At 31.0% G+C, this 24,990-nt stretch overlaps 3 protein-coding genes and 1 pseudogene across 3 annotated transcripts; all 4 read left to right on the top strand.

The window, feature by feature from the left end:
• The first annotated feature begins 2,259 nt into the window (after positions 1–2,259).
• On the top strand, positions 2,260–4,563 carry LOC117931244 (auxin-induced protein AUX28). Its single transcript, XM_034852174.1, has 5 exons — positions 2,260–2,690; positions 3,413–3,633; positions 3,728–3,863; positions 3,971–4,032; positions 4,145–4,563. Exons 1-5 carry the CDS (start codon positions 2,431–2,433, stop codon positions 4,180–4,182), a joined length of 717 nt encoding a protein of 238 aa, XP_034708065.1. The 5' UTR covers positions 2,260–2,430; the 3' UTR covers positions 4,183–4,563.
• A 6,758-nt stretch (positions 4,564–11,321) lies between these two features.
• Positions 11,322–12,231, top strand: LOC117930538 (annotated as a pseudogene).
• An 8,919-nt stretch (positions 12,232–21,150) lies between these two features.
• On the top strand, positions 21,151–21,884 carry LOC117929705 (pathogenesis-related protein PR-4-like). The gene is made up of 2 exons (XM_034850085.1): positions 21,151–21,426; positions 21,534–21,884. Exons 1-2 carry the CDS (start codon positions 21,166–21,168, stop codon positions 21,702–21,704), a joined length of 432 nt encoding a protein of 143 aa, XP_034705976.1. The 5' UTR covers positions 21,151–21,165; the 3' UTR covers positions 21,705–21,884.
• An 840-nt stretch (positions 21,885–22,724) lies between these two features.
• On the top strand, positions 22,725–24,756 carry LOC117929704. The gene is made up of 2 exons (XM_034850084.1): positions 22,725–23,478; positions 23,799–24,756. The coding sequence occupies exons 1-2, from the start codon at positions 23,025–23,027 to the stop codon at positions 23,831–23,833; spliced, it is 489 nt and encodes a 162-aa protein (XP_034705975.1). The 5' UTR covers positions 22,725–23,024; the 3' UTR covers positions 23,834–24,756.
• The last annotated feature ends 234 nt before the right edge of the window (positions 24,757–24,990 follow it).

Below are 24,990 nucleotides of genomic sequence, written 5' to 3'. Positions count from 1 at the left end.
ATGTGTGGGATTATAATGGTAGATGGAAACATGGCACAAAGATGAAATAAATGAGGAAGATGTTAAGAAAGTTTGGGACTCCCCTAGAACGGGGCACATGGGACTGAGGATACGACATCCAAACATGTCTCATGCCCTTGCTGGGTCCCTCCCTCTTCTCTCACTTCTCTCCCAATCAATCTCTGCACATGCTTTGCCCCCCAAGTTGACCTGCTCCTTCTCAACCTCTTCCAAGTTCTATGTTTTATGTTCTAACTTCCAACTCACCACCCTCCGCTTTCTTCCATTGCTTCCCAGAAACTTCTCATACCTATTTAATCTAATTCCATACATGTCGTTCATCCACTATGATGCTTTATCCATGCTGGTTGATGCCCCTCTTTCTTGTCCCTATTTCTATATATTTATTTAAACAAGTGATATACATAGAAATGATCTTAAAAATAATATCTATTTATTAAATATAATTTTTTTTATATATATTTAATCATCATTTCAGAGAATTTTAGGGTTTTTGGTATTGATCAAGTTATAATTTCAATAACATATGATAATATCTTGCCAGTTTGATGATGATACAAGTTTGAAAAAAAGATAAAGTAGATGCAGATAAGATATAAAACAATGAAATGTATAAAATAATAAAACTTTTTATAAATATCGATTTGGTACTATAACAAGTTTGATTATTTATTATCTTTAATTATATTATTGCTATTATTTTTCTCTTTCCTTTCACCTTCAAAGTTCATGATTTTACCATTTTCTCAAAGTTTCAATAAATGAATTATGAATAACAAGAAAGATGGCACTCGAGACATCAAAACATAATCAAGATGTCTCAAAAAAGGTTCGATCATTTATATATGGTTATATTTTACTCAAAAGCTTTATCATTTTTATATGATTATTTTTTTTTTCTAATCATGAATAACCTTTTGGATTATTATAAACACTCAAAAACATACTTTTTTTTAAAAAAAAAAAAAAAGAATAGAATATATTATTAAAAGGGGTTGATTTTCTCAAGCATTTTTAGGGAAACAACAAAGGCAACCAACCATGTGCAATGGTGTCGGTGCTTTGTTTGGCATAGTCGAAAAAGAGATTTTTATATCTTTAATCCAAAGCCACATAAAATGTACTTATACATTTATAAATATATTAGGTGTGAATATGAGAAAGTTTAATTCTTGCACTCCTCCATTTTTGTGAGCACATGGTTAATGCTTTTCATATTTTATTTTTCTTCTCTTTTCTACTTTCATGTCCCACTCTTTACCTCTGCTAAAATCTAGAAATGGGTACAATTAAATTTTTCTTGCTTGTAAATACCATAAAACATAAAACATAAAAACATATTTGAGAACTGTTTTTAAGAACGGTTTTCTATTCCCTAAAACATAAAAACAAGAAAATATATTTGATAATTAAAAAATGTTTTATATTTTCTATTTAAAAAAAGGTGTTTTCAAATATTTTGTAATTATTTTTTTATTATTTTTATTTGTTTTTTATGACCGTTTTAGATAATAATTATATAAGAATGTAGAATGATTATAAATAAAATATTGGATATAAAAATTATTTTTAAAACATATTTAAAAATATTAAAAACCAGTTAAAAATATTTTAAATTCTCAAACACACTTTTATTCTATAAAACATTAAAAAATGGTTTTTAAAAACAGTTCTCAAAAACTATTTTAAAAAATAATTATCAAACAAAATCTTATTTTCTAAGATCAATCTTAAGTGAGGTTTGTTTTTTAACTAAATATCAGTTAAAAATAATCTACTAATATCATCCAATATAACTAAAATGAACTGCTATTAATAGATTTGATTTATTTATTTATTGATATCAATAAATTACTTTTAATTAAATATAAAAAATTAAACATTTTTATATTTTTTACTCAATCAAAAATTAAACACCACCATGTTTCATGTTGTGGATAAGGAGGCGGTAGTGTTCAAGACTTGATTATAATTTATTTTTAATTAAAAAATATTTTACCTTAGCAAAAAAAAAAAAAAGGTTTAATGTGGAGCCAAGGAGAGGAAAAAAAGGGCAGCAAAGGGAACTGGTGTGTCCACCACAATAATACGCACAATTACATCATCCATTGCGTCACTTTCTCGACAGCCCATGGCCACATCCGACCAATCTCATCCTTCCACGTTGCCCCATCTCCGCCCTCCATTCCCTCCTCCCTCCCCTTATATTATCACCCTCCATTCCCTTAACGTCCCCTTCTTCTTCTTACTCTTCACATGCACTTCCTTTACAAATCACAACCCCAACCCCAACCCCAAATTCAAACCTAGACTGTGCTTTCACTTCTCAGAAGCAAATTAAGCAGAGAAATTAAAAGCCCTTGTGAGAGAGCTTTGAGGTGTGTAGTTGTTCGTTCTCTTTGGGTAAAAATGGCTAGCATTGTGTGTGCTGAGCGCGATAAATTTAACCTCAATTATGAAGAGACTGAGCTGCGTTTAGGCCTAGGCTTGCCTGGCGGAGGTGGAAACGATGGCGATGTCTCCAAGAGTAGCGGGAAGAGAGGGTTCTCAGAAACTGTTGATTTGAAGCTTAATCTTTTGTCTAAAGATTCAGTGGCAGATCAAGCCGAGAAGATGAAGGAGAAGAGTGCTCTTCCTCCATCCAACGACCCGGCAAAACCACCGGCCAAGTAAGTTCTGTTTTCTTGAGTTCTAGGTTTTTTTTCTCTTGATATTGGCATGAAAAAGGAAAAAAAGGAAAAGAAAAAGGTAGTAAGGAGATCAGAAAAATATGGGGCATCTCCTAAAAGTCTGTTTGATTTTAGTAGTGTTTTTCTTTTAAAATTTCTCTGCATAATCCACCACTTTTCCTTGAAATTCTGTTTGGCAAGATTGGAAATTTGAAGGGAGAGAGAAAAAACAGTGCAGTTCCTCAGACACTCAAAAATAATTTCCCTTGAATTAGAAAATTCTTGGAATTATCTTAATTTTGTTCACATGGATGGAGGAAATCAAAGGAGACGTGTCTGCATTACACCCTAGGCCCCATTGGAGATGAATATTTTAAGGGCTGTGGTTTATTGTTGAGAAAACACAAAGGAAAAGAACAAAACATTTCGAATCTTTACTTTTTCTCAACCACCAAACAGTGGAGGTAAAACAAAGAGGGGACAGCATTGTCTATAGTACAAGCATTGCATTTTGAAATCAGCATATTCGCTGTCTTAATTATTTGAGTGAGTTCACAAACCTTCACACTGCTCATGACCATGAAAAATAATTAAATAAATATAATTCCAAAATTAAAAAAGAAAAAAAGAAAAGAAGAACCGTTCTTTGACTTAATGCTCGTCTTAATATGCTTTTTCTTTCCTTTTTTGGATCTAAAACCCAATAATGATCAATTTTTCAGGGCACAAGTGGTGGGTTGGCCTCCGGTGAGATCGTTCCGGAAGAACATCTTGACAGTGCAAAAGAACAGCAGTGAGGAGGAGAAGGCTAGCAGCAGTGCAGCATTTGTGAAGGTTAGCATGGATGGTGCACCATACCTACGTAAGGTGGACTTAAAGATGTACAAGAGCTATCAAGAACTCTCTGATGCCCTAGGCAAAATGTTCAGCTCCTTTACTATTGGTAATTCTATCTTCCACAAAATTAATTTATGAGAGCCAACATGAGATGAAAAAAAAATTCTAACTTATTCTACTTATTTGTGAAAATATTTTAGGCAACTGTGGATCACAAGGAATGAAGGATTTCATGAATGAGAGCAAATTGATCGATCTTTTGAACGGTTCCGATTACGTGCCTACTTATGAAGACAAAGATGGAGACTGGATGCTTGTTGGAGACGTGCCATGGGAGTAAGTTACAACATTTGACAATATTTTCCAATTTAAATTGTTTCAAAGGCTTACATCAATTAATCCATAGATTTTACTAATTAATCCTTATTTGGAATTTGAATCAGGATGTTCGTCGAATCTTGCAAGCGCTTGCGCATAATGAAAGGATCCGAGGCCATCGGACTTGGTTAGTCATATATACCTGCTGCAACTCATGATCATTAGGGTTATGTTCATAATTTTCACCACTTTTGCTGACTTAATCTCTTGTATTTGCTTGATTAATCAATGGCATGCAGCCCCAAGAGCAGTGGAGAAGTGCAAGAACAGAAGCTAGAGGCACCCATCCAGAGTCTGCCCATCAAAGGAAAGCCAGAAGCAGCTGGGGATCATGGATGGATGTGCTTGTATGGTGGTATGATATATAAATATGAGAGAGAAAAGAAGCTGGGAAATTGTATTAGGAGCAAGAAACAATAACAGTACTACTTGTTCATAAGACTGTTGCTCAAAATTGTGTAGCTTTGTCTATTATCAATGGCTTCTTGTTAGTCTAATAACAACCCTCATGCATCGTCCTTTCTTGTTGTTGTGAGTGTTTTTTGGTTCCCTAGAAATTTTCAGTGCCGTGTATTTTATTTGTAAGAGATGAGAGATTCTCTGTCCCCAAATGTATACAATTTTTTTTTTTAATAATTTTAAAATTTTAAATTCATAATTGTAGTTTGGTTTCTTCGGTTGGGGAGACAATGAAAATGATCCATGAAGCAAGCCAGCAGGGCCATGTGAATGCAGATGGGTGCATTTATTGAGCCCATTATTTTATGTGTCTGCATTTGGTGATTCATAAGGAATCTTGCAGTTTTAAATTCCTGAAAGATCATATAGATATTGCATCTTAGAAAATGACAAGTTTGTATAATTTGTTTTCTTTTGACACATTCACAGCATCATGAGTTACTTGTAACAGGTAACTTACATATCATTTATCAAACCTCTTTTCCGCTATTAATTTTAGAGTACGTTTTGGTAGTAATTATAGGATGATTTTAACCCTTTCTAGCACTTAAAATTTTTTATCTTTCAAATGTTAAAAAAATTTAAAACACTTCCTAAAATTATTATCAAACAGACTCTTAAAGTGTTTTTGATAATGAGTTTAAAAAACGTTTCTAGTCTTTTTAACACTTGAATGATAAAAAATTTCAAGTATTAGAAATATTAGAAACATTTTCAACAATCATTATGGACTCTTAATCTACAATTACAATAAATATGAGATGATAACACTATGACTAAATGTTTGTGGATACATTTCCTATTTTTGGCCTATGTATTTCCCATGCATAGTTTTTAAAATCAGAAATAAAACGTCTTTCACAAACAATATACTTTTGATACTTCGATATAAGTTTAAAAAAAAATAAAAAGAAAATTGTTTTGATAGCATTTTTGATAATATATTAGATAAAGAATCAATAATTTATATTTTTAAAAGTGATTTCAAGCAATAGGAAATGGTTTGACCTCTTTTTAAAAATCACTTTGAAAGAAGATTCTATTTGAGAACCATTATCATTAAAACGCTTTAATTTATATAGTTTTTGTTAGTTGTGTTTTAAGGAAAATCACTTGGTATTTAAATATAAAATAAAAAAAAAATTGTTTTGATAGTGTTTTTCCGCAATATATTAATTCACATATTAAAGAAAAATACTTAAGTAAATTCTTATTTTCAAATATATTAAATTCTTATTTTCAAATATATTAAATATTTAAAAACAAATTCACATGTTATAGAGTTGGGTTGAAGAATTAGCTTCATAAATATGATATTACCCATTAATCATAATATGGGATTTCTTAAAAAGTTTATCTAGGTATGAAACATTTAGCTGAAAACTCTTCTACATTAAAAAAAAGAAAGAAAAGAAAAAAAAAGTTGATAGATCTAACTAAAGAACTACCATGGAAGGTGTAGGTTGAACAATGTTTGACTGTCATTTTCAATGTTGGGTCACCATAAAGAGGAGGAGATTATTATTCTTGATCATATTTGTTTATTTGAGCGTTGCGATAATTGAAGACTAGTCCATCTTGGGATTGATTTTATAATGGAGCTAGTGTGGTTGGGACATTTTTGTAGGATCTCCAGCATGAAACTAGGGATTTGTAGGATTTGGCCTCGCTTTCATGATTCTTACCCTCAAATTATTATTATTATTATTGTCTTATTCCATTAAATCGAATCTTCCCCATTATTTTATATATATATTGCATTAAAATCTTCAATGGGATTGCAAAATTGGATGGGCCTTGTGGGTCATGGCACAGAGCAAAGCCCAAACTTGAGTGGGCTTTAATTTGAGCATTGGATCGGCCTGAGCCTAATACACACAGCCTCTTGATAAAAGGACAACCCTTTAAACAAAAGCCATTCAAATCCCCAAAACAAGTTTTATTTCCCTTTATCCTAATTTAAATACATGCACACTAAGTCATAAAATATCCAAAAGACACTTTTTTTTTTTTTTTCTCGAGTGAGACTTTAAAGTTGAGTTCACGAGAGGTTTAAATCTATTATTACAAAATATAAATAATGTCTTAATAATTATTGTAAAATGTATGGTTTTAAGAGATGATATGTTAACTATCAAGAATAATGGTTTCTTAAACTTAGAGATTGAGGGTGATTCGAGAATAATTATAGATTATTATAACAAAAAAAGTAATATCCCTAGTTTTGTTATGTTATTAATGGAGGATATTTAGAAGTTATCTCATGATCTAAATATTTATGATTGCGTCATATTTATTGGGAAGCGAATAGAACAACAGATTGTTTGGTTAAAAAATACATTTTTAATTTAAGAACAATCATTTGACAGTCAAATTTTTCTAAAGATGTTATAAAGTTTAGTTTTGAAGATTATTATAGCTTATCTTTCATTCGAATTTATATGCATTTTGCTTCATAGTTTCCTTTCATAAAAAGAAAAAAACCTATCATTACACTTATTAATGATAATCAAGAATAACCTTAAAACCATGTTTAGTTACATATATATAACATGAGATAAAAATAAAAGATGACATAATTCGATGTCTTAAAAGAATATATATATATATATATATTTAAAAAGGTTTTTTAATAATTAAAAAAAAAAAGTTATATGAGAACATGAGAATCATATAAGTAATAAAATCTAGAAGATTATTTAGTATATATGAATATTAAATAAAATTTAATGAATTTTGAAGTAGAAACAAGAAATAAAGTGAAATTGAGAAAATAAAAGTTAGAATAAAACTTTATTAGGTATGGATTTTTATTTTTTAATGATTTTTTTTGTCAAATTTTGCATTTATATATTGTAATAAAATATAAAATATAAAATAAATAAATAAAGTAAAACTCCCAACTATATAAAGGACTTGGAGGAGCATTGTGAACTAATACAACACTAAAAAATTTTGGATACAAACTTTTTGTGCTTGTGAATGCTATATTTGATTAGAAGAGTTGTCAATTTACCTTCTTTATTTCTTCAAAATTGTTATTTCTCTCCCTCCCTCCCTATTTCTAGTAAAATTCAAACCCATAGCAAAGATAAATATTGATCACATTTATCTCTTTTTTTTTTTTCTTTTTTTGCGAGATCTTTCACATTTTTCATATTTGCTAGGATTTTTTTGTAATTATTTTTTGTTGAGGTTTCTTGTAGCTGTTTATTGTTGGGATCTTCTATCGTTATTTTTTGTTAAGGTTATTACCAATGTTTTTTGTTGTGGTTTTTTGTTAGGCGTGTATTTATTTATTTATTTATTTTTGTTTCTATTGGCGTTTTTTTGTTAAGATTTTGGTAGGGATTTTTAGAGTTACTAGGCCTCTCTGTACAAAAATAAGACTGGGCAAACACTTGAGCTCAGCACAAACAGCTTATTAAGAAAGCAGAGAAAGCGGAGAGAAGCAATGGTGTCTTCAAAATTTGCCATGCTTTCATTACTTCTCATCAGCTTCAGGGACAGCTTCAGACCCTTTTGTTTTTAAAAACAATAAAGAGGTTGTTCTCTGAATTTTGTGTTTTTATTTATTTTTTCTTTTTTTAATCTTGTTTTTAAAAATTATAGTTTCAAAACAATTGCCAAACATGTAAAAAAAAATTTAAAAGTTGTTTTCTATTTTTTAAAAACTGTTTTTAAAAATTCCAACAAACATGCTCTTAATCTTACATAATTTTTTCAATTTAAAATTGTATTTATACTGTTTAATCTTTTTAATTACTATATACTGTTTTGAAAATCAAATCGAACCCAATTGATCAGTGGACTTTTTGGTCTGGTCCTTTCTATTAAATCGAACATTTGAACCAACCCCAAAGCCATTGAACCAACGATTAGATAGGTGAACTGGTTGGATCGGATGATTCCATATAAATCAAACTATTCAATTCCCTTGCTCTTCCTTTCATTAAATGAGCCCAATTTAAAACCCACCTCCTCCCCCTCTTTTAAGAAAAAAAACCTAGTCGCCTTCCATTTAATGATATTCAGTAAAAACCCAACCCAGTCAACCCTTAATGTGTCATACCTTAATTCAGTACACATGACTTGTTGAGTTAGCAATCCACATCCATGTGAGATTCAAGATTTTAAGTATAAGAAAAAAATAATGAATTAAAACTCACTTAAATGATTTGATATTCAGTAAAAGTCAAACCCAAACATCCCTTAATGTGTCATACCTTAATTCACGTAGACATGGCTTGTTGAATTAACAATCCACATCCCATGTAGGATTCATGATTTTAAGGAAGCAAAACACATAGAAGGCCACTTAGGCTGCATGCACCTTATCACTTAAAATGCAAATAAAAAAAATATATGTGTTTCTAAAATATTTATAATATTAAAAAAATAATATAATAATTTCTAAAATTCTAAAATTAGTTAAAATTAAATAATTAATTTTTCTTCATTTTGAATATATTGACATTTAAATATTATACATATTTCATTTAATAAAATTCAAAATATTAATATATTTATACTTATTTTTTATAATATTAAAGATAAAAAATTTAATATTATTGATTATTTATTTATTTTTTAATTTTTTATTCTTTTTAATTTTAATAATATAAACTATATATTTATGACATCATTAGTTCAACTACAGTTCGACCACCAATCCAATTACTGAATTGTGAACCATAAGTTTTTCGGTTTAATGACCAGTCTGGTTTAGAAACATTGAGTACACACTATATACGATATATATATATATATATATATATATATATATATATATATATATATATATATATATATATATATATATATATATATATATATTTTCATTAACATTTGAATATTTAATGATATGAATTCACATGATTTTTATACTTGATGCAAATAAAAAAATAAAAAAAAAAAACAAAAAAAAACATAGGTAATTAATGAGAATGATAATAAGTTGAGTCAAATAATAATAAATTTTAAATTTAATATTAAAAATTATAAGGTTTAAATAAACAGAGTGAAGATAAAATATATTTATAAAGATGGTTCAATAATTTGACCATAGGAGGAAACATTGACAAAGATTTCCCTGGTATAATGAAAATAAGAAAAATAAAATATGGGAATAGTAAAGTCCAAAAAAAAATTTCAATTTGAATGTTAATGTTACAATGTGATATTAAATAAATGAATGTTACACAAATTATAGTGAAGACAGTATGGTTTTGTGGTATTAAATAAATGGATGTTACACAAATCAATTTGATATTAGTAATTGTAATAAACAATAAGTGGAAGTTACATTTGAATAATAAAAATAATTTGGAAAGTTATAAAATTGAGGAAAGAGAAAAATAAATGATATAGTAGGGGTATTTTAGGAAGGAAAAATGTGAAACATCTTGTAGTTTATAAATAGTATAATTTTTTTTATAGTTTCATTTAAACTTTTATAATGTAAAGATGAGATCATCGAGTCGTATGATTCAATATTTAAGTCCAAATGAATATTTTAATGTTAATCAAATTTTTTTAGATAAATAGAAATTTAACCCAATTTAAGCTCTTTTAAATAAAACTTAATTACAGAGTTCAAGTTAACGTAGTTTAGATTATCAATATAATTAAGAAAAAAATGAGAATACTATACTTTTAGAGACAAATAAATAAAGAACGGTAAATATGTCAAAAAATATGAAAAGTTTCTGGTTTCATTGGTTAAAAACCTACATTTTTATAATTGTTACATATGTCTCGTAAATTGCCCCCAAAATTGAAATCTTGACTCCATAGCTAAATATTTGTGAACATGACATAAACCTAATATATTTTTTACTGGTTTGGATTAAGTATGAATAGATTTGGATTAAATTTATGTCGACATGCATAACTTATTTAATAAATAAATAATTTTTGGATCAACCTATATAATACGAATTTGATCCACATTGACTCGTTTAATAATTTCAGTATTAACCTAATTATTATTTTTAAACTATTTAACCCATATTTGACTCATTTTAAATTTATTTTAAAATAAAAGAATTAATTGATTCATAAACATGCTTTGTTGAGACATTTATTATATAAATATATATAAGACCTAACTTAACCTGATTATTAAATGGGTTATACGACGTGTTACTTGTTTAATAATTAGGTAGTATTTGAGTTTATGTTTTTGACACAATTATTATTTATGACAAGTTTGGACTGAGTTATGTAGTAAAATACCCAATGCAACACGAACACGACCCACCAACACGAATCGATACCATTTCAATGTACCATCCTCTAACCAACCCCACCTCCAATACAATCAACTTATTACTCTTATATATCTTGAGGTCTAATTCCATTTCATTAACTTCATAAAAAGTTTCAGTACATCTTGCATCATAGCCTTGGGTTAAACAACAAACACCCCAATATCCCTTAACGAATGCCAACTAATTTGAATCATCATGGATTTATAGTGGGATTAAGAAGATGGGTTTGGAAACTAAATGGGACACGCTACATCATTAGGGTTTATCTGTGACAAAGCTGGGTAAATCCAGGGATCTACAAAGATAGAGGAGAATAGCTTGATGTGGCAAGTCATAAAAATAGGGGACTAAGGAAAGGAACTATACCTTGCTTATACTCTAAAATCAAATGTTAACATTGATAACTAGATGCATTCATCCATTAATTGTAGTTGACTACCTTTATTTTTTCTATTATAAAATAAATATTGCTGAAATACATGGACTCGCAGGAGCTCAGATTGTGGACCAATTCAGAAATGGAGGACTAATGGATTGGACGTGGGTGTCTCTGTCCTGGAAGCTAGTCATAAATGATTTATTTTAAACTAGATGTCTTCGGCGGCGTGTGCTGGACCTTGCAACAATAATTGTAGTTCAAGTTTGGGTAGATTCGTGTGGTGGGCTGCCATCAAAGTTGGGCCGGATGGTTACAGCTCCCATTGAAAATTTTGGTCACCCAGCCCATGACCGGTTCTTCATGTACCAGACGGTTCTTCCGGGTCAGGGGAACGGTTCGGCCAACCAGACTGAAAAGGTTCAACCGGTCACTTTGATCCAATTTTTAAAACCATAGTTTTTTTCTCCTTTACTGTTCTCTCTCAAAGCTTTGGTTGTTCAACATTTTTTTTCTCAGCTTTTATTTTTTTTTTTCGAGATTTTTGCAAAACAAATAATAATAAAGGTGAATTTAAAACCAATGATGAAAATATTAATAAACACAAATATATTAATACTTAAAGTTTATAGATATATCATAGGATAAAATATATCAAAAATATTAATAAACACAAATATATCAATACTTAAAGTTTATAGATATATCATAGGATAAAATATATCAAAAGCAAGGTGATGGTGTTGCTGTCTCTAGTGGTTGGTGCCGCTGCCCAGAGCGCTAATAATGTGAGGGCCACCTACCATTACTATAATCCGGAGCAAAATGTGGGATGCCAGCAAGCCCTTGGCATGGCGCAGCAAGTATGGATGGACTGCCTTCTGTGGACCTTCTGGCCCTACTGGCCAAGCTACCTGTGGCAGGTGCCTTAGGGTAAGATTCTAATTATCAAACAATATGTCTATCTCTCTCTCTCTCTCCCTCTCTCTGTAACATGCATATATAACCTGAACAATTTGAGGTGTGCAGGTGACAAACACTGGTACCTGAGGCAACAGTGAGAATAGTGGACCAATGCAGCAATGGAGGATTGGATTTGGATGCCGGAGTGTTCAATCAACTAGACACTAATGGGGTTGGCTATGCCCAAGGCCATCTTATAGTCAATTACCAGTTCGTGCACTGTGTTGAAGATCTGTGTGTATTTCATTTATCATAAAATTTTGAAATTTTTGTACTGATTACTAGTTTGAGAGAGAAGTACAGTCAAACCCTCTTCCACTCGCATATAGTGAGCACAAACATATGCCCTTCTTACCATCTTATTCATTATTAAATTCATACTTAGCTGATGAGTTATGTGACCATCGAGGCAATTGTAGAAAGAAATTTTGGAGTAGTATATCAAATCTTATCTAAATCAACATAGAACATCCCCTATAGTGTCTCATTATGCCCCATATTTATTTGATCACATCAGATTTTAGGATCGTCAACCCCTTTTGAGTGATATATCATAGTCATGCCTCCCTGTCAACTATATATTTATATTCATAGCCATATTGCAGCATCTAGGCATTAAATAACTTGTTGGCAGTGAGCACAAACATGACTATGTTACCAAAAAGTCTTCTCATTGCCCCTCGTGCCATTTGATTTTTTGTTTACTTGCTTTCTCAACATTGCCCCTTTAGATTGAATCAAACATGATCACCATAAGAAACATGCAAGAGTAGCATACATCATACATCATACCTCTATTTCATGACATGGTCAAAAGTTGTATAAGCATAGCAAAATATTGGATCATTCAAAGTATAATTATCTATAAGGACTTGGATAATTAAGAAGTATAGATTCATTCTTCCACTTTCTCATCTTGGTCACCAATTAAGCACATGCAATAAGAAATACATGTATGGTGGAGCTCTCTTATTAGTGCTCAAAACTAGTGCTTTTCCACATGTAAAAGAAGGTTTTTATAAAGTTTTTCGGTTCAAATCATTATTTTTTAACTTAAATCTATGCTTAGCCCTTATTTGTGGGACTAATGTTTGAATCTAGTATAAAATGCAGCAAAAAGTGGGTAAAAAACACAAATCAAGCAAATATCAAGACAACCCAAATACCCAAGGGTAATGGGAGGAAGGTGGAGATGCTAGAAATTCATGAGAGAGGGATGAAGATGCACAAAAACATGAAAAAGGCAAGGAAAGGGAGGAGTGGTTTAAAATGCTAGTTGCAAATTGACACACAAATTGATGAAAGGAAGAAGTTAAAGAGGATTTCGACACAAGAAAGGGTGTAATAAATAGTGCAAAATTTGCTCCCAACACATAATTTCAACATCAAATTGGTAACAATAAGGCATGGTATCAGAATTTTGACACGAGGCATAAAATGGACTTCGACCTTATTTCGATACTAAATTTGATACTAAACCTACTTTTGATACCAAAATGATACCATGTCCAATTTCAGTACCAAAGCAACCCAGGCTTATGTATTATTTCTAGGCAGAAACCTTCAAATTTTGGGATTTCATTATCAAAATGAATTGATACCACTTTGATGTAAGCTGTAGATTTCGACAAACACACACAAAAATATAATTTGAGTTGATTAGGATATTTTTAAATTGTGAATTTATTGAAAATCAACATTGGAAGCATCACATTGAAGAGATTCGATTTTGATACAGGGAAGTTCCATTTTTTATTACTTAATTTTCAATACAAGGCCATTTTTTGTGTCAAAATTTTGGCACCAAGTCTATCTAATGTTTGCCTTTGATCTTAGGATGACCCATTTTTACTTATTTCCTTTTGGGGATGTATTTTTCAAACATTGTCTACTAATGTGTTATTTTAGAATTTAATTCTAATTAAGATTAAGGTTACAACATATATACGCGTGCGCACATACATACATACATACATATATATATATATATATATATATTCTTCTTGCCAATGAACAATGGGTTGCGAAAAGGAATTTTTCATCATGTTTGGTTAATTTCAACAAATTCAGAGCCCATTTAGTTACAAAAGATTACTCTCAAATCCCAGGTCTTGATGTTGGAGAAACACTTAAAACAAGTGGACATAAAAAATGCATTTTTATATGGAGCACTCAATGAACATATATATATATATATATATATATATATAGGGCAACCATCGAGCTTTGTACATCCAAAACGATCAAATCATGTTAGTATTCTTCATAAATCTCTTTATAGTCTTAAACAAGTACCTCACACTTGGTTTATGAAATTCCTTCATGCCTTCTCTCTAATGGTTTTATTTGGAACAAAGCAAATTCGTCATTAATATTTATTTATAGCCATGGTACTAAGATCATTCTTTTACTTTATTATGTAAATGGTGTAATTATCACAAGTAGTGCTTCTTTTATCTCTCATCTCATCCAACGTCTCTCAAATTTGCTCTCAAGGAGCTTGACAAAATTCATAACTTTCTTAGCTTTGAGATTAAATATTTTCTTGGTGGACTTATCCTCTCTTAGACCAAATACACTTGTGATTCTAGTCAAAGCAAGAATGCTTGATGCCTTCAAAATTAATACCCTAACAACTCAAGAACCCAACCTTCTTCCAAACAACAATGAGTTTTGACAAACCCTACTGAATGCCAATTATGTGGCTCACTCCAATAACTAACGTTCACTCAACTTGACCTTACTAATGTACTAAATCTTGCATGCCGACACTTTCAAAATCTATCGATGGAGGACCTTTGTGTTATAAAATGCATTTTGTGCTATATAAAATGAACTTTAACTCATAGTCTTCATTATCTATCTCAAAGCTCTCTCACCTTGAATGATGTAGACTGGGTTAGTTGTCCAACCACTAGAGAAGCACAACAAAATTTTGCATTTTTCTTGAGTCGAATTGTGTGGTTTGGGCTTCCAAGAAGCAACCTACACTTTCATGATGTAACACTAAAGTTGAATATCGATTTGTGGCTACTATTGCCATTGAAATCACGTGGTCGAATATCTCTTTCTTTATGACAACACAAGTGTCATTCGCTTGGTTCACAATCTAGCTCTTCATGCATGTATGAAACATATCGAGATCGACTCCCACTATATACGAGAAAAAGTTACTGTCAGTGTTCTTCACATATAACATTTTCCAACCAAAAATGAAATTGCTTATATATTTAGAAAGACTTTATGGAAAGAATCTTTCTAAGTATTTTGTTACAAGCTTGGCGTTCATTATCATTGTCTACAAACCTTGAGAGGGGTATCCTCACAATTTCCACAAATCAAGCCAAACAACTTCAAAAGAATTAACAATATCTCAAGAATCCAAATCTCCATAGTTAACCTCTATTATTTTCCTTAGAGCTCTTTCTCTATAAACTTTTGTATTTCCTTTTAGAAATATATATATATATATTATTTTCTTTTAAATGGTATTATCTCTTTTTTATATTAATCAAACTTAATAGTTTAATTAGTAATTGATAATTTAGATGTTTATGTAATACTTTATTTTACAAAATTAAAATTTTTTATTATGGTATTTTAATTTTATGAAATAAAAAAAATATTATTATTTACTAAAAATTCATAAATGTAATTTTTAGTGACAAAGGTTATTTTGTTAGATAAAATAAATTCTAGTCTTTTCATATTAAGAAAAAAATTAAAAAGTTACTTCAGTTTTTTTAAATGTTTTCATTCAATGACATCTTATTCCAATTTTTCCCCAAAATAAAAATAAATCTTAAATCATTCTTGACATATTAGAAAATTGATATGCAAAAGATTCATGTTTGGGATGAGAAGCCCGCTTGCCAAAAGCGAGTGACGAGCACGGCCAGTCCAGATCATGGTGTTCTCTGTTGTCACCCTCTCGCCCTGCTGGAAAGGGCCGTGAATGATTTGATTGAGGTGCCTAATTATTATTGACTTATCCTGGATTGACTATTTCTTGGTAATTATCTGCAAGACAACACTTGTAGCCGCCTCCCATTTGTCGCCTTCCCCAAGCCTAAGGGTACGTCCAACACACTACCAAATCTCTCCGCCATTGATTCAAGTTATGATGAGTTGCATTGGATGCATCTCACAAACGCCGAACGCATGGATATTTCTTGTGGAGTATAAATTCCTTAATAATTTTTAAATCAATATATTATTATAATATTATATTTTTTAATCTTTTAATTATTAAAAATATCTTTAAAAAAAGTTACAAAATGAAAATAAATTTTTAAAGATTATGTAAGATAGATAGATATGGGCGGGGTCAGGGACTTTTGTTAGAGGTAAGGTGAAAAATATTATATTATAGTGAAGGCAATTAAGGGTAATTATTATTATTATTATTATTATTATTATTATTATTATTATTATTAAAAAACTGAATAATTTTAAATATTAATTATGAAGATGTATCAAATATTAAGAATATTTAAAAAAGTTTTAGATTTTATACAAAACAAAAATTATCAAGAACATTTAAAGAAATTTTTCAAAATAAAATAGAAGGAAAAACCATTAGAAACTTTCAATAATTTTAATCATTTTGTAGTCAAAACCCTTAAAATTATTTTAAAGAATTCAATCATTTTTGTTATAAATTTTGATATTTTTCAAAAGGAAGAGATGTGCACTTAAAGGTTTTATTGTCTTATAACTTGATTTTATTTATTTATACCTTAATCTTATTCTTTGTACCTATGTCAAAGGTTTTTTTTTTAATGTACTTTCAAAAGTAGGGATTAAGATTTTCATAAATATCGTTTTTTTTTTCTTTTTTTCAAATAACTAAATATAAGATGGTTAAAAGTCTTTTACTTAAAACTATAATTTGGTTTAAAAGTATTATTTTTTAGCTAAAACAATAAGACAAAAACTAAAACAATAATTTATGTGGTAAATTATAGCTAAAACAATAGCAGTTTAAAAGTATTATTTTTTATAATTTGGTTAATTCCAATAAGACAAAATCATAAAAAATAAATGGGTTTAATACACTTTGCCCCTTCAACCTATCATTTGTTTTGCACATTATCCCTTTAGGTTTAAAATTAAACACATTGCACCACATGCTTATTAAATTGCAGCACTCTACCTTAATTGTTGAACGATGTTAGTTTTAGTGGACGGAAATATCACCTGTTATGCAAGTGTCTGACTAATGAATGGTAGATCTAAAGAATCCTAACCCCGAAAATATCACGTGTTATGCAAGTGATTGACTAATGAATGGTAGATCTGGAGAATCCTCAGGCTTCATCTTTGTTTGAAGCCTTAACCCATTGAAACCCTAAGGCCCCAAATACCTAATACAAACATAAAAAAGCTGAGAGTTTGATTGAAATGGATTTTAACAGCAAATCTTGTCATTCCATTAATTATAAAACATGGATTTCATAGCTTAATTCCATCAAGGCCCCAACCATAACTTCTTATCAATTCAAATTGTTCACAAAAAATACAAAAGTAAACCAAATTGGGAGGGAGCCTTCATCGGATCTACAAATTTCTATGTAACACTGATACAAAGCTTACCCAAAAGAACTTACACCATTTCTTTGTAGCATGATGACTAGAAGAGCCAAACAAATTGCCCATGGAATGATCATCAACCAAAACATACATTTAACCCTTTTTCGATAAACAAATACTTCATTTTCCCTTTTCTTTAGACCATTCAACAATCCAAGAATGATTTTCTTCGACCTATAATGGAGCACTGTACATGAAGAATCCACATCCTCCACATCTCTTTACCAAAAATTAAACACATATAATAATAAGATGTCTACAAAGAACAAATGACCAAGAATCGATATAGAAATCAATACATTATTTATCGCATCCCAAAAACCTTCTCAATTAATAGGAGGATCCTCCATTACTCTTGTAGCTATGTTTCTTCACAAAGCTCTACTTCCTAGATTCTAGCACTTCAGATTTGTTAGGGCTTTTAGGGTTTTGATGGGTTAGGACTTCGAATGAAGAACAAAGACGAAGCTCTCTATTTGGGTTTTTTTGGGGTTGGGATTTTCCAAATCTACCCTTCATTACTTAGTCACGTGTACAACATATGATATTTCAATCTACTAAAACTAACACCGTTCAACGATCAAGGCAAAATGTTGCAATTTAAGAAGCATGAGGTGCAATGTGTTTGATTTTAAACTTAAAGGGCAATGTACAAAACATAGGATAAATTGAAGGGGCAAAGTGTATTAAACCAAAATAAATATAAAAAAAAAATTAAATAAACAAGAAAAAATAAGTACTAATATTAATTGAGATTTTATTTATTTTTGTTATAAAATATGAGAATTTATCAGGAACTTATGGGTGATCATTCATATTAATGTATATCTTTTTGTGACTTCTTATAAAAGGGTGAGACCTCTAATTCATCATGTTTTCTTCCTACATTCTAATTTCATTTTTTTTCGTTTTCTTTTCCTCCCACTTATTATTTTACAACATGTTATCAAAACAACGCTTTGAGTATGTAAGAAAAAAATAAGAATGTTCGAGATAAAAAAATAAGAAGAATTCATCAATAAAATTTCTTATAGGTATGTAACCTTATTTTCTTCAAACAAAATATGAAAAGTAGTATGCATTGTATTCTATTATTATAATTTTTATTTACTTTATCTCATAGCGGGAGGTTATGTAAATCATAACTAAAAACTTGTAATTGTAGATATTTTAATTATTTAATAACTAAAAGTTATATAGAAAAATTTCATAACTAGAAGTTATAAAAAGTATGTACAATTCTCATAACCAAAAATTATAGAGTAAATTACAAAATTGCAAATACATAACCAAAAGCTATGCATATGATCCATCATTACCTTTTAATTATATTATATAACTGGAAGTTATATAAAATAACATTATATGGCCAAAAGCTATATAATGAATAGTTCATAACTTGAAACTATATACAAATTTGCAAAATGAATAATTCATAACTTGAAGCTATTTACAAATTTGGATAATGAATAATTCATAACCTGAAATTATGTACAAATCTACATAATGAATAATTCATAACCTAAAACTATGTACAAATTTGCATAATGAATAATTAATAGCTTGAAGTTATGTACAGATTTGCACATTTTTTGTTTTGACAAAATAATCATAATCCAAAGTTATGAAAAACATTGGTTTTTAATTTTTATTTCGTATTCACACATTTTTCATGACCAGAATTTATTGAAACAATTTTTATTAATAATTGTTTCATAGACAGAAGATATGTACACAATTTCTAATTTTCTTATGCAATCAGAAGTTATATAAAACAAAATTGTCAATTAACAACTATGTAGCTAGAGGATACATGGACAATTTTTAATCTTGTTGTATAACCAAAAGTTATATCATAACATAATTGCCAAATGTTTAATGTTATTATAATATTACTGAAATTTAATTATTCATAACTTGAAACTATGAAGAAAAAGTTAGTAAATTAACAATTGTTAAAACTCATATAACCATAAGCTATATGAAAAAAATGTTTTATTATAAACTTATTTTATATAGTCAAAAGCTATATAAATATTATTATTCATAATATGAAGTAATGTAATTAAAAAAATTAATATTATTTGCACTAATCAAAGGTTATGTCAAAATTGTTAATATGTAATTTCTTATAACTAGAAATTATAGAGAACAAAATTGTTAACTAACAATTGTGTACAACTTTATAAAATTCATGTAACCAAAAGTTATAGTGAAATATATTATAACTTGGAGCTATGATAACAAAAATATAGATAATATTTATATATTATCAAAAGATTAATATTTTATACGGTAAATTATACAAATAGAAAAATGTTTGATAGTTTTTATATATTCATATTATTAGAAGTTATACTGTTATTAGTAGAAGTATTTACATGTAGATATAAAATTTTGGGTTGCATGAAAGTATGATATTTATAGTTGATATTCTTGTGTTATAGGTAATATTTTGAAATATTTTTTTATTCTTCTCATAAATAAATTCCCATGAAAAATGTTATGTAATAAGAATATATTGTAAATTTGGTATATATATTTTTGTGGGTGTTGCAAATAAAATATGAGCTTGGTGCAATTTGTCAATGCTCTTTCGGGTTTTTCTCCTTGATTGTTGCAAATAAATAAATTTTCCTTTTCCTTTTCCTCGAGAATTTTGCAAACCAAACAAAGGTGGATTTGGACCGGCATCAAGCCTTTTTGGATCAACCCACATGTCAACCTCAAATAAACCTAATTGATGTTTAGATCAAAATTTTAAAGAACATTTATTAATTAGATTTTAATGTATGCTACGAATAATTGTTGGAAATCACAGCCGACTCACCCATGACTTGGCTGTTTCTGACTTGGAATATTTGGGCATCCATTGACTGACTTAAACAACCTACCCATATTGCTAGAAAAGTAATTCGTAAATATGGTTTCTGGCACCCATTGACTGACTTAAACAAATTTTCCCCATATTTCTAGAAAAGTAATTCAAAAGGATGATTACAAAACATCAGTTGCCCATCTTGACCGCCGGTAGCATCCTCCTCACTCACAAACCTCATGTTTTAATTTCTAGTACAACTCAGTCTTTTGAACAAATGGTTACAAAATGTTTGAAGGTAAAAATAAATAATAAAATCGGTATACAAGTATAATATAAAAAGTAAATTTATCTTTTGAAAAAACGAGTTTTAAAAAAAATAAAAAAAAGTGTTAAAAAAATCACATTTTTATATTTATTTTTTAAAATAATGGTAAAAGAAAAAAACATTTTTATTAAGAATATTTCTTTGTTAATTTTGTCTTTTTAATGAAAAAAATAAAAAGTTTTAAAATAAATTTTCCCTTCCTGGAATATGAGTTACGTGTCCCACAAGGCTGATTAACTGATTCACTCCGACACACCATGTGGAATGTTGTCCTATGAAGCTTGAAGCTTGTCCATATTTCAAACAACCCGAGTCACAATGGTTGAAAGGTCAAAAGTTCTAGGATCGTTGGATCATAATCTTCAGCCCCGAGAGCCTAATTTTTCGGGTCATCATAGGGGACTCATCTCTATAAATTCGAGAGGTGATGAAGCAAAAATCATTCAACAAAAATGGAGAGGAGAGGCATATGCAAGGTGGTGGTGTTGCTGTCTCTAGTGGCTTGTGCAGCTGCCCAGAGCGCTAGTAATGTGAGGGCCACCTACCATTACTATAATCCGGAGCAAAATGGATGGGACTTGAACGCAGTGAGCGCCTACTGCTCCACTTGGGATGCCAGCAAGCCCTTGGCATGGCGCAGCAAGTATGGATGGACTGCCTTCTGTGGACCCTCTGGTCCTACTGGCCAAGCTGCCTGTGGCAAGTGCCTTAGTGTAAGATTCTAATTATCAAACAACATCTTTCTCTCTCTCTCTCTCTCTCTCTCTCTCTCTCTGTATATATACATGTATATATAACCTGAACTATTTGAGGTGTGCAGGTGACAAACACTGCCACAGGAACTCAGGCAACAGTGAGAATAGTGGACCAATGCAGCAATGGAGGATTGGATTTGGATTCCGGAGTGTTCAATCAACTAGACACTAATGGGGCTGGCTATGCCCAAGGTCATCTTACAGTCAATTACCAGTTTGTGAACTGTGGTGACTAAACCACTACTCCCCTTGTTCCTAATGATAAGAGATTATGGTGCAAAAATAAATAAGCATGGAGTTAGCCGCTTCTACTGCAATAAAATGTTGTCAAACTTCGAGTTTGGCTTTGTATGAATTTGCAAGAGCAAAAAAGCACATATAAATCTTTATGAATTCTGCTTTCCTCCTGGTTTCTTTTAACCCGCAAAGTTTACCCTTATCCGAAAGGGATTTTAAATTTTTTTTAATACTTGATGTTGGAAATCAAGCCCACGTCGCCTTCCATCCTGTGCGTTCCTCCCCATATTTAGCATCCTCTGTTTACTTCCCTAAATTAGTGAAATATACTGCCTTTATTATAATTGATTTAGGAGTAATTCTAGCAAGGTAGTTTATTCACTTTCCATGTAAGAGTTTATTCTCTTTCCATGTAATAGTTTATTCACTTTCCATATAAGAGTTTATTCTCTTTCCATGTAAGGGAAATTCCGTCCGGTGATAGTATACCAGTCCGGAATTGTCTCATATCTGTAGGCTATTTATTTATGCTTTCTTTCATTGTAATAAGAGTATCAAAGAATGAATTGAGTCTATGTTCCTCCATAGTTAGTCTTCAAATTCTTCATGGTATCAGAGCAGGTTTAATCCTGTCTCATCGTCTTCATCTTTAGTCAGTTTTTTTTCTACTCAATTCTATTCTTCTAGGTTATGCCTAAATACGGTCCAGCCTTTGGAATGGCTACCAACTCATCATCCTCTACTTCTGATATCATCATCTCATCGTCTTCATCCTCTCATCAAATGGAAACCTCTCATCTGCCAATCACAGCCCATAAACTGAATGGGCAAAATTATTTGCAATGGTCTCAATCCATATTAATGTTTATACGGGGAAAGGAGAAAGATGACTACATCACCGGAGCTTCGGCGGCACCAAAAACCACAGCATCAACCTACAAGAAGTGGATAGCAGAAAATAATATGGTCATGTCCTGGCTAGTCAACTCTATGACCCCTGACATTGGTGAAAATTTCTGTCATTTGATACTGCCAAAGAAATCTGGGACATTGCAAAAGAAACTTTCTCAGACAAGGAAAACACATCTGAAATCATCCAGATTGAAGGCATCCTCCACGATTTGCGTCAAGGAAACCTTACGGTAACTGAATATTTCAATACTCTTACTCGTCTATGGCGTCAACTTGATACGTTTGAGGTTCATAACTGGAATTGTGTTACAGATGGTTTGTTGTATAAAAAGATTGTCGAAGGGAAACGTGTGTTTAAATTTTTGTTAGGTTTGAACAAAAATCTTGATGAAATCAGAGGAAGAATCATGGGAGTAAAACCTCTACCTAGCCTTAGAGAGGCATTCTCTGAAGTGCGTCGTGAAGAAAGTCGGAAAAATCTCATGATGGGATCCCATCAACAACTGAATATGGCAGAAAGCTCGGCTCTTAAGACTCAATTCGCTCCTTTTGACAACCGTCAAAAAATTAAAGGAGGTAGACCTTGGTGTGATCATTGCAGAAAGCCGGGACACTCAAGAGAAACTTGCTGGAAGATTCATGGAAAGCCAGTAGATTGGAAGCCACGTCAACCACTTGAGAAAGAAGGACGAGGCAATCATGTGGCTACCGATGAACAATCGCCACAACCTGAAGCTAGCCCTTTTAATAAGGAGCAAATGGAGATGCTTCAGAAACTACTGTCTCCTCTTTTGTCAGTACAGTCACAAACTGGCTCATCTTCCAATCAGCTCATTGGTTCCGGAACCTTGGCTCACAAAGGTAATTTTTTGAGTGCCTTTACTGTTGGTAAGAAACGTAAAAAACCTTGGATCGTGGACTCAGGAGCATCTGATCATATGACGGGAGATGCGACAATTTTTGATACATATAGCTCATGTCCAAATAATTTAACAGTCCGAATAGCAGATGGTTCACTATCAAAGGTTGCCGGAACAGGTTCAGTTGTGCTATCAAGGGATCTTACTCTCAACTCTGTTCTCCTTGTTCCTAACTTGGACTGTAATCTATTGTCAATTAGTAAACTCACTAAGGAAAAGAGGTGTATTACTAATTTTTCCTCCACTCATTGTGAATTTCAGGATTTGGATTCGGGGAAGACGATTGGCAATGCTGAGGAATGCTCTGGACTCTACATCCTTAAGGAGCTCCATGATCCACAAGAACAACCTCAAATGGCAGTTCGTAGTAATTCTTTTTCGGTTTCATGTCAAAATAACGATAGTGCAATTATGTTGTGGCACTATCGCTTAGGTCATCCAAATGTTATGTATCTCAAGCATTTATTTCCTTCATTATTTCATAAAAATCCAAAATCCTTTGAGTGCGAAATCTGTCAATTATCAAAGCAAGTCCGGTCTCATTTTCCCATTCAACCCTATAAAGAGTCTAGTCCATTCTCAATGATTCATAGCGATATCTGGGGTCCGTCAAGAATAAAAGATGTAACTGGTACTAGGTGGTTTGTCTCATTCATAGATGATCACACTAGATTAACTTGGGTATTCCTCATGAAAGAAAAATCTGAAACGAGTCAAATTTTCAAAAATTTTAAAAATATGATTCAGACCCAATTCCAGTCAAAAATACAAATTCTAAAGTCTGATAATGCTAGGGATTATTTCAACTCCATTCTAGGAGAATTTCTAGCACAAGAAGGGATAGTTCACTTAAGTTCATGTGTTGATACCCCACAACAAAACGGAATCGCTGAAAGGAAAAATAGGCATTTGTTAGAGGTGGCTAGATCACTAATGTTCTCCATGAATGTTCCAAAATTATTCTGGGGGCAAGCTGTCCTTACGGCAGCCTACCTCATCAATAGGATGCCGTCTAGGGTACTAAAATTCCAAACACCTTGTCAAACACTCCTAAAATCCTTTCCGACTACTCGTCTCATCTCCACCGTCCCACCCAAAATTTTCGGGTGCTCTGTTTTTGTTCATATCAATCAACAACATCGAAGTAAACTTGATCCTAGGTCACTCAAGTGCATCTTTCTTGGGTATTCTTCAAATCAAAAAGGGTATAAGTGTTACTCTCCGGTCACAAGAAAATTCTACAATTCAATGGATGTCACATTTTTGAAACCCAGCCTTACTATCCCAAAAACGATATTCAGGGGGAGAATTCAACTCAGGAATATCAATTTTGGGATCTTGAGTCATTCAGTGAGCCACCCATCATCACTGAAAATCACATTCCTCCAGAGTCATTTAATCAGCCCGAGTCCATTGTTGACTTGTGGGATAAGGAGCACATCCAAGAGGAAAC

This window comes from Vitis riparia, chromosome 14, assembly GCF_004353265.1.
Source record: "Vitis riparia cultivar Riparia Gloire de Montpellier isolate 1030 chromosome 14, EGFV_Vit.rip_1.0, whole genome shotgun sequence".
Lineage (NCBI taxonomy): Eukaryota > Viridiplantae > Streptophyta > Magnoliopsida > Vitales > Vitaceae > Vitis > Vitis riparia.
The sequence above is the reverse complement of the archived record's forward strand: the minus strand, read 5'-3'. Positions and strand labels throughout refer to the sequence as shown.